Source organism: Apteryx rowi, unplaced genomic scaffold (assembly GCF_003343035.1).
Source record: "Apteryx rowi isolate R43461 unplaced genomic scaffold, aptRow1 scaffold_400, whole genome shotgun sequence".
In the NCBI taxonomy this organism is placed as follows: Eukaryota; Metazoa; Chordata; class Aves; order Apterygiformes; family Apterygidae; genus Apteryx; species Apteryx rowi.
The window spans coordinates 632,801-643,779 of NW_020450531.1; the positions used below are offsets into that span (position 1 = coordinate 632,801).

Sequence of the window (10,979 nt, forward strand, 5' to 3'; positions counted from 1 at the left end):
CCACTCAGCACTACAAATAATAATCTCCTAAAAGAAATGCACATTTCATTTTCAGTTGATATTACTATAAAATATCAGTATTAACTGAACTACTTCTCCATTACAACCATATCCAGCTTTACAGTTCTGATTTTACAACAAACCAGCACCAGGAACAGGCTAGGCAATAAGCAGCTGTTATTCATGTATTTTATATTATGATTTTAGTTAGATAAATATATAAGAGAAATTTTTAACTTAAAATCTGTAAGTTTAAGTAAGGTGTGCACATTCAGTCCAGATATCACACTGTTTATGTAAGTCTGACAATGCAACTGAAACACCTCATGGCATTCCTGTTGTGGTTGGAAGTAATAGTTTGTTTGACAGACAAATAATGAGTTATTTCATTTGCTTGTTCCAAAGACACTTAGATACCAATGTGTTTTTCAAAAATACTCCTCAACATTTATTTGCATCCTGACACGTCTCTTATAAGTAACTTGCACTGACTCATGGCAAGAGAATGGAGACCCGAGCTCAGTTTCATTAAGAGCTGCCAAGCTATCAGTCTTTCTTCCCATCATTGGCTCCCAAAACAACAGCTATTTTGCAATTAATACTATTTTACCGTTATGCTTTTCTATTTTCTCTCATTAGCTTTACTGGGGACTGATGCTATGTGCAAAACTAACCTGAAGGAGGAAGTGATTGATTATGCGGAAGCAGCAAGGAGATGGCCTATACAGTGCTGCCTATTGAACAAGGAAAATACATTTTTATTTCATTTTAGTTCCAATCAGGTTAAGAAGAAGAGATATTTTCAGAGAGAAGCGACTTTAATGTTGGTGATGTGCAGAATAAAAGAAAAGATGAATATAATGCTGGGTTTTCTTTCTGGGTTTTCTGAAATGTTCTTTACATTTCAGAAAGAAGAAAATAAAGCTCAAGTTAGCACTGCAGTAAGGACTCTTTGAAAAATCAAATTTATGTAGAAGATTAGAAAAAGGACACAACAGATACTAGTAAGGAAGAACAGAAGGGAACCCCCCCCCCCCCACACACACACAGCTCTACTGAAACGTGAAATCCTATCCTTACTGAAATCAATGGGAACTTTGCCACTGACTCTAGGGGAGCCAGGGTTTCACACACTATGCTCTGGAGCTTAGGTTTATTGAAGTAGGATGAAATCTCATGTTCATCTCCACAGAGTTCCTGCAAGAGCAGATGGGAAGGAACAGCAGTAGGATTCCAAGTGCAGAATCCAACAAGATCAGTTAGGCAGTGACCTACCTTTTCATACAGCAAAACAAGCATTACTTTGCTCCTTCCTAAATCAAAAGACTATTACAGCCCTGAAAGCAGTTCTTGGGGTTTTTTTAAATAGCAGATATTATGAATTCTTATCACTAAGCCGCTGAAACAGCTGATAACAACTCTCTGCTTCTACTCGATTAGGCCCTTCCAGAAATGAATGCCAGTATTACCCTATCTTAGATGAGATGAAAGTGTGCAAAAACATAGCTCAAAAATACAGCTAAGAATGGACAAGTGTAAGGACTTGAACCTGGCAATCCATTCAAGTTGCAGAAAGAATTGTTTAAAGCATGTAGGCAACAACAGGACTGTGCTTCCAATACCTCTGGGTGTACAAGGAGCTATTTGTCTCATTGCTGATAGGTTGCAAAAAGAAAGCCAAAGATTTAGATCATCATAAATAGTCATCAGAAAGCTTCAGTTTATTGATAAAAAAAGAAACGTGATTTACAGATGCAAAGGAACATTATCCCATGTTTTTGAAAACAGAGACTGACAAAGCAACAGTGCAATAGGAAAAGCACTAATTCTTCAGGTAGCCTAACACTTATGTGCTACTTCTTGGAATCTAAGAAAAATCAAAGTCCATTGTGAGTAGCATTTAAATTCATTCACTACACAAAGGTGTACACCTTAGGGGGGACATTTTTAGGGAGTCTTTAAGTTTTGAAAAAGAAAAAAAGAAAAAGCTAAAACCTCTCCCAATACTATCTGAATTATTTTGAAGCACAGAAGATGGGTATATTCTACATATTGACCTTGATGGTACATCCCCGTTGCACAGTCAGACCCAAAACTATATGTTTTAGAAATTCATTTGTTTTCATCAAAAATTAGTACCTATTATTGCACTTGCTCAGGCAACTAGCCAAAATGACAATTCATTAACAACCGAGTCCACAAGGTCAAATTAGAAACTGGTGAAGCATGGATGGACATAAGACAATTTAATCAGAACTTGGGTTTTGATTTAAAAAAAGCATTTTCCATCAGAACTGGTACACTGAACAGACTTAAACAAGTGCTTGAAGTATTGCTCTGAATAACCAGAGAGGCTTTCAATACAAAAGTGTCAGAACAGTGCTAAGTGGCTTTGATGCTGATGAACAGTTTAGGAAAGTAGCTGCTTTTCTTCTCTAACTATGTAGACTGACTTTCAGTACCATGAGTTAGTAATACACAATGAAGTACAACAAAATGATTTGCAGAATGAATTTTGACCAAGACTCCCAAAAAGAAAACTTTCCCTCAACAGAAACATGATTTTCAGTGCTCAAGAATCACATCCATATTAAAACAGCACCCAACTGAAATGTGATGCAAGGAAACAGCCAGGAAAGTGGCAACACCAAGAAATGCAGCTACCCCACCCCACTACTCACCAGCAGGCAAAGAAGTGGGAAAAAACATTTACTGGCCTTGGTGCCTCCAGTGCAATGAGCAATATGATTCCCATTAACATAGGTGGTTGCAGAATCAGCCCCAGAAGAGAGCGAGCTTGCTGCTCTCAATGAGACAACCGAAACGCCCAGTTAGACAACCCAATAATACAGAAAATACAGACCTCAAGGAGGGGAATGAAGAATGAAAAGCCACTCAAAGAAGTAATTCAAACTAATGAAATACTGAGAGAACACCAAGAAACTGAACACCATTAAACCACCCAAAAGCTATTCTAATCGAATATTCCTTATCCCCCAAAAGCAGCGACTTTTGCCCTTTAAGCATCATTAGCTTTTAAATAGGTTCCCTGCAAGCAATTCTCTGCAAAACCTAAGTAAGTACACTATGTACATTTTTAAGAACATGCAACCTTTTACTAACATCCTTAAACAAGTCAGAAAGGACAATTCTTTCTTAATATGCTTTATAAGAAGTTACTATTTGGGCTTACTAGTGATTCATCATAAAGTCTGAATCCAATTCAGTGCTGTCAAAGACCAATGTGATTCCACAACTAATCCAGGCAATCTTAAATTGAAGATTGGGATGTGCTAACGTCTTGACATCAGGTCTGGGCAGTTGTGTAGTTCTTGCATATAAACAACATCTGTATCAGGGAACCTGGGCCCAGAGTGGCTTCCATGTACCCCTGGATGATCAGGTAAGACTCCCTGTCTGCAGTTCCCAAGTCACACCGGGCTTGCAGACAGTTTGAACATTGCTTCCAACTCACACATGACTACACTACATGTTAAATCACAGAGCTATGGTGACTCAGAGGACATCGGGTAATCCAAGGTTGACATCAGTAGGTCACAAACCCTTGTCTCCTCTCTCCTGTGAGCCCTCCCCACCCTTTCTATTCCTGAGGAATCCATTACCCATTCTATAGCTCTCTGCCACACAAAGGTTTCAATAAACGGCTTTTGAATTGGGAAGACTGGCTACCACTGCTTTACGTGAGTCTGCACAGACATTACCAACCTCAGCTAATGGACAACATAATGCCAACAAGTCGGACATTAATTGCAGATAAAGGTTGCCTCTGTTCCAGTTCAGGTTGAAAGGGAGAGCAAAACACAACACTGCTCAGAAGAGTTACTCTTTTGGTTCCCAACCTGCATTACCCAATACTCTTAAGATTGCAATGCTTAAGAATAGGTGAGTTTATAACTAGAGTCTCCTATAAGGCAAGGGAAAATATCTGAAGAACATCTGCTATTCAAATATTAATACTTTCCCGAATAAACAATGAATTAAATGAAACAAACTGATTTTTTCAGAACTAGGGAATATGCTTTGTTTTGAGTTTAGGGCCATCTATTCATTCCCCTGTCCGTCCTCCCCCCCCCCCAAATTTCCATTTTTAAAACTTTTGGACCACTCTGAGATAACATGTGTAGGTTCTTCTTTAACCTAAGGTTCACATCAAAAGGAAAAGGGCTGCAGGGTATATACTTATTTAATGGAAAGATTCAAACATTTTTAAACAAAGACATATTTAAAATTATACTTATGCCTCTTATTAATCTAGAATTTGTACTGACTGATGAATTATTACCTTCAGCTTTCTCAAACAAGTTGTAGAAGCAATTCAAGTCCACAATATTTTCAGGGTAAAGAAATCCAAGGCAGGAAAAGCATATTTCAGCTAAATGAGCACAGCTCACCTGAATAACTGCAGTATCTACTGTGCCTGCTTATAAAAAGGCAAATTAGCAGGACAAGATCTTGTTTGTTCTTCTCCCGTTCCCATACATTATAGCTTCCTGTACTGTATCTCACGCATACAAACATGCACTTGCATATACAGTGCTTTGCCCCAATTGTCTCACATTTCAGACAATGACTTGAAGAGCTTTTTGTCCTTTTACCAACTGGATGAATTTTAGATGGCAATTGTGGCAGCTTATGAAATCAAATGGAGGAATTAATAATGCATTGCCTTCCATGACAACAGCAGAACCCCATACAGTTTTACTTGTCATTATGTGAGTCACACAATTCTCACCATTCCACGTAGCAGCAGATGGGAGGAAAAAAAATTATGGAATGCACTGAGGACTTTTGAAAGCTGTTTTCATTTTTAGGAGACTTATGCTACTATATAGAGCACTTTACAGAATCATCAGACTCCCAAACCTGTGTAACGTCCTTTTATCTTCAGAGGGGTTTCAGGCAGGCAAGAACTTTCTCTGACAGGACTGGAGCCTCTCAGATGCAAAAAACAGCCCAAAATGCACATCAGGAAGTCTCAAAGAAGTGAAGGTAGTATTATGATTGACAATATGCAAATGATACCAACAACACAAATACGCACGGATATACTCATATTCATGTTCTAGCCCAGAACTATATGGGACAATTCCTGAGTTTTCACTGATGCAGAGATAAAAGAAAATAAAAGCAAAGATCTGCTTTCTTCAATGATATACATGGAGTTGGAAAAATTCAGAGAAAGACTACTGAAATTGCTGTGGTTACTCTGCTTTAATGGAGTAGAGAATATGACTTGTTTTTCCAGAAGAGCTTTGCTTCATACTTTTGGACTTAACAAAGCCCAGAAACCACCTTTTATCAAATACACAGCTAAACAGGTGCTCAGAGATATTTTTACGAATAAAGCTGCACACCCAGTTGCCAGCTGTCATATGTTAACAATAAGAAATGCCACCCACTGTTGATGCTGGGAAAAAAAATTAGCATACWCTATAAAATAGCATGCATCTCTACATCAGAGCAGAACACACATTCCTAACACAAACCTAGGGCTAGAAATCCTTGATTAATCTAAGCTCTAGAACTCTTTTCAGTTCTATCACTAAGGAATGTCACTTAGCTCTGAATTTGGATTCCTTCAAGAATTAAATTCGAAATAAGTTAGACTCAAACTATTCTGCAGTATAGTTAGTAGTCTCTAAAAATTTTTGTATGAAGAAAGTTCAACTTCTAAGACCTGTTCTCACTTTTGAGAGGCCAATAGCTCTTGTCAAGCTAAATCAGCAGTAAGTGAAGGCATATTTTCTCTTAAAAAATAGATATAAAGTATGGGATCAAAATCAGGTACATGAGAAGACATATTTGTCTACATAAGACTTTAAAATAAAGCTTCTTGGTATGTTTTTCCTAATTTGACAACATACAGCTAAATCTACTCTGTCACCTCCCCTCTGCCTCATCATACTTGGTATCTCTTTATATGTATGCCGCTAGATATAAACGAATAAAGAAACTACAATTCTCTTTCACAGAAATTTAGYTTTATGAAGACTGACTATACTACTGGGGATTTTTGTAAAAACAAATCAGATTTTACTTTCAAATCTACCCCTATTTTTTACCCTTTCCAAGTGCCACGTTCATCTTTTGATGGCAGCAATTAGCTGTAACAGTAAGATATCAATTCCGCAAAGCATACCTTTTTTTGCAGACTCTGCCTAGCTACGCACAGCTTTATAAACTTCAGTCCCAACTGAAGTCAAACCTTCACCTGCCTCACCATAAATGTCAACTAATATTAATTGTTTTACACGTTGTTACGATACTGAAGAATTTATGCTGTTAGAAGAATGGTACTCTTACAGTTGGGCGTTACTGTCACTGTTTCACATTATAAATAAGTCAAGATAATTACGTATCACCACAAGCAGGAAAATACAGAGCTGAAATTAAAGGCTTTCCTTTATTCACCCAAGGATACAGGCAAGCAAATTAGAAAAGTTAGTTTTGCATCTAGTGCATTTGTGCTTCTTGCAATGTCACCATGCAGTATTTTTCATCTAAAAGATGGTGATGCAGCACAGAGCAGCCCAGCAGTATTGAAAGACTGTTCAAGGACTAAAACCACAGAAGATCCACAACTAAAGTCAACCTGTGTGATAATGGGCCAGACTAGTTTCTGTGTTTAAAGCATAAAACGCATTTTGAGGAGCAGAACAGCCCTCCAAAACTGTATGGTGACAAGAAGATAAGTAGAACAGGAGGACTGTGAGCCTCTTGTGATTAGAGCCATTAGACAGAGCTGCTCATTCAAACCGTCTGTCAGGTGCATACCACAACTCAAGCAATGTACACTGAATCTAGAAGGGTTTCCAGAAGTACTTTGTGTATTTAAGTAAACACATGCCTTAAAATTACTATTGAACAAGATAGTCTAGCATCATCCAAAGAGTGGGTGTTGCTGCCACACCTATAAGGAGAAATTCATCTTTTCTAAAAATAGCATTAGCTGAAGCACTGCAGGGAAGGTGAGGGACTGGGAGAGAATGGGGGGCTCCACAGTGCATCTCTTCTCTGCACACCTTCATTAGTAACACTCAGACAACTTGTAAGTGGTGCTACAAAAACGCAGCAATAATTTCAAAGCAGGCGGTGCTACCTTGTGGCCTTGCATCCACTGACACTGCATTCACTTATACTCAGGAAAAAATAAATAAAAAAAGCTTGACAGTTATTTCATCAGATTCAAAGTCACAAAGGTGTTTAAAAGCTAGACTGAATCAGCGCCGAACTCCCACTCCTTCCTGCAAATAACCTCACTCAGTCTTTCCTCTCAGGAGCACTGAAGTGCCCTCTCTCTGTCGTACCGCCCGTGCTAACAACGCGACCATTTTGACAGCGAAGACACAGCCGGGGGCCGGGGTGGCGGCTTCCGTGAAGCTCGCCTCTGTGAGCGCAGACGAAGCAAGCACACCCGAGCGAGGCCTGCCGACGGCCGCAAGGGGTGTACGCGGCTCTCGGCGGCGGGGCCCAGGGGAGCGCCCTGGCCCAGCGGCCTCCCCGCCTCCCGGCTGAGCCCGCCCAGGGTGGCGGGGGCCCATCCCCCTCCCCGCCCGGGACTCACCTTCCCGTCGGTGCCGAAAGGGAGGGACTCCTCCTCCAGGGGAAGGGGCACCCTGTCCCGCTGGGTGTCTGCGACGCTGGCGGCGGCTCCGTGCGGCGAGTAGTCCGCGTAGGGGTTGGCGAACGCCCGCTCCTCCATCTCCGCCTCGCCGCCCAGCTGCAGCCTCAGTCTCTTGGACATGCTCTCTCCCATCGCAGCCGGCCCCCGGCCCGCCTCCCCGCACGGCAAGCCGGCGGGGACACACTCCGCCCCGGAGAGCGGCGAATTACGGCAACGCGAACGCCGCGGCGGGTAGCTGCCCGCTGGCTACAGCCGCCGCCCGGCGGCCGCGCGCAGCGGTTGGGGTGGCAGGGCGCGCAGCCGCTGGCACATCTGGGCAGCCTCAGCGCCCAGGTGCCGCCGCCTCCAGCCCCCCGGCCGCCAAACCCCAACTTCGGGAAATAAAACGGGCAGGATCCCGCGCCGCGCCGCGGCTCTGCCTCGTGTCCCCCTCAGCGAGCGGGAGGCGACATCACGCCCGCAGGGGCAGAGCGCGGCCAGCCGCCGCGGCCAGCCCCGGCGCTCTCCTCGGGGAGAGGCGGACCGCCTGCCCGCCCCGGCTGGATGGCACCCTGCGAGCCGCCCCCGACCTCCTCATCGTCCCCCGAGCCGCCGCCACTCCCGTCCGTCCCCCCGGCCGCGCGTCAGTCCGTCAGGCGGCTGCCGGCAGCCGCACGCCGGGCGGCGAAACGGGGCCCCCGCCGGCTCCTCCCGCCTGTGCCCCCGCGGCGGGCAGAAACCGTCGCCCGGCTCATTTCAGAGCAGCAGCACGAGGGGGAAGGACAGCCCCAGAAAAAGGCAGTAGACGACCAGCTCCTTCACCCGTGTCATCCGCAGCCTCCGGCGAGCCGCACTCATCCGGACCGCCGCGGCGGGAGGCAGCCGGCAGCCCCCGGGCCCTGCGGGGCGCCCCTCGGCGAGCGGCGGCCACGGCCACGGCCCCGCCGCGCCCAACCTGAGGGGAGCGAGGCGCTGATGACCCCCAGCGCCTGCCCTGAGGCGAGGCAGACGGCGACAGCCCCTAACGCCCGCCCTGAGGGGAGGGAACGGCCCGCCCCCGCCCAACGGTCGCTCTGAGGGGAGGGCGCGGCCGCCAACGGCCGCGTCCCTCAGCGGCCAAGAGGGGCAGCTCCCCGGGGAGGAGGAGGGGGTAGCAGTCTCCTTCCCTCGTCCCACCTTCTGTCTATAATTTTTTCCTTGCGGTTATTGTGGCTCTGGTGGCTGTACACGCTGCTCTCCCTACCAGGCTCTCCCCAGCCTCCCCTCAAAAAAGCCTTTCTTCCCTCAGTTTTTTTTCCACACATCCTTCCAGGACATACTATTTACTCTCCATTATGGTTTTCCACGTAGCTGTTGGGGAACGTGCTCATGCCCAAGCCGCTTCCAGGAGGGGTGTTCGGGTTTATTCGGCCTGTCGGGGATGTGGGGTGGCCTGCAGAAAAACCGCTGCTCGCTGGGCCTGGGGCAGGCAAAGCGGGTCCCTGGCCTTGGCCCCTGCACCAGGGTACACGTGTGCGACCGCATGGTGTGGCCAGGCTGGGGGGGCGGCAATGCATTTACGCAGAGGGAATAAAACCCCAGAAGTCTGAGGGAAGGGCCACGCATGTTTTGTGAATTAATGATTGAATTTCTCTTTAGGAGAAATAGCAGCTTGATCCTGTGTGGTGAGCAATGCCTTTGTTTCTTGTTGAAATCTACTTCTGAGGTGGTGTGAATGCCAAGGCTCCAATTTTTGTAAATTAAGTTGGTGTCATTTCATGAATATGTGTATCCAAAGCTGACAGAAGAGCTCCGCGTGAGCAAGCACAGTAAGATAATTAAGGAAAAATTCCTTTCTATTGTTTTAACAACATTATTATTATTATTATTAACAACACGTTGGCATTGTCATAGTTTTGAGGAATTCCTGTTGTGATATGTGCTAATTTGTTACATCAACTCGGGAAGTGATTTTACTAGGCGCTAAGTACGGGCTAAACTACAACATCCTGTAACGAGAACATGTCCCCCACCCGAGATGATTCCACTGAGCTAGCGAAACTGCAATGTTAGTTTAGATTACCTAATATGGCGGTATTGCACAACTGTATTGTGAAATGTGTGCACACGACCTGAAGGTCATCACTCACAACGCCGAGGAAGACTCCAGCCTTCATCCCCACGACCACCAGAGGGCTGAAGAAGACCCCCTAGCAACAGYYGGCGCAACYGCAGAAGTTACAGGAAGTGCCACGTATACCCGGAACTAGAGCCGCATATAAGGGGACTGTGAGCGGGGGAATTTCGCGTGCCGTTGGTGGAGCAGAGACTCCTCGGCCGCCCAGTGCTGTTTTGCTTACTTGTGACTTGCTCAATTATTTTATTAAATTGGAATTTATGCAACCCAGTTAGAGTGGTCGCTATGATTTGTCACGTTTACCTATAACACCTGTCACATACCAGAACCCCTTTGCCCTCCATACTGTATAAACACATTGCAAAAAGCCTACAATGTAGCTAACATAACATACAATATTTTGTAAATTTACAGACACGGAGAGGACAAAAGCCTCATTCTAACACTATCCTATTAAATATTTACTTTGAGCTATGCCATCACTTTTGATAGCAATTTTAAGCCAGCCAGACAGTAAAGTTCTAATTCAAATTCTGGATACCGTGCAGACTTATTGATCTTTAGTTTTATTCACTGAGTTATTCTATTGCTATCAAAATGCATATTTAGTGTGTAAGATTAAATATATGTGAAGCCTCTCACAGCACTGGCTTTAGTTTACAGTTACTTGTAGATATACATATGTGCTTACAGCTGTGAATAAACATAACATGTCCATTATCTTGTGGCATAATATGAATTTTAGGAAGTGCTTCCTTTATTTATTTTTAAAAGTTGAACTGATGACAAAGCAAAAATTGCAAGCATCTTGTCATACAAAAGATACCACACATACTTGCTCTGGAAGAGAAAATAACCATCAATCCAAAAATTACACAACTTATAGAATATCCTTTTCTGTAATCATTTAAAAAAAATCAAAACACACTATCTTACTTATCAAAAGGCCTATTTAGATACTGCTGCAGTGTAACAAAGTTCCAGCTATTGACCTACTCAACCTAAGAAAATCAGACAGATCTTTGTATCTACAGCATTACATGAAATTTATCTTCCATCTGAGGGGGTGTGGAAACTGCTGTTGTTTTCTTGAAACCCTTATTCTCATGAAAAGTGACTTTTCTCACACTGAATTCACAAATAAATACAATGGAAACATAAGGTAAGATTAAGAGATGAAATAACTTGTGKTTTTTTTGCTGGGATTTATTAAAGAAATACTAATACTATCAAAAGTCT

The 10,979-nt window shown here is 43.8% G+C and overlaps 1 protein-coding gene across 3 annotated transcripts in view; it reads right to left on the minus strand.

Annotated features, from left to right (window-relative positions):
* The window catches only part of LANCL2 (LanC like 2), a 30,521-nt gene extending 22,383 nt beyond the window's left edge, over positions 1-8,138 (minus strand). For 2 of the 3 annotated variants that reach the window (XM_026075292.1, XM_026075293.1), the window contains exon 1: positions 7,586-8,138. In XM_026075292.1, the coding sequence (XP_025931077.1) occupies positions 7,586-7,777 (192 nt within the window). In that variant the 5' untranslated portion in view covers positions 7,778-8,138. The remainder of the gene's footprint in view (positions 1-7,585) is intronic. The other variant, XM_026075294.1, reaches the window with a different exon arrangement.
* Positions 8,139-10,979: the final 2,841 nt, after the last annotated feature.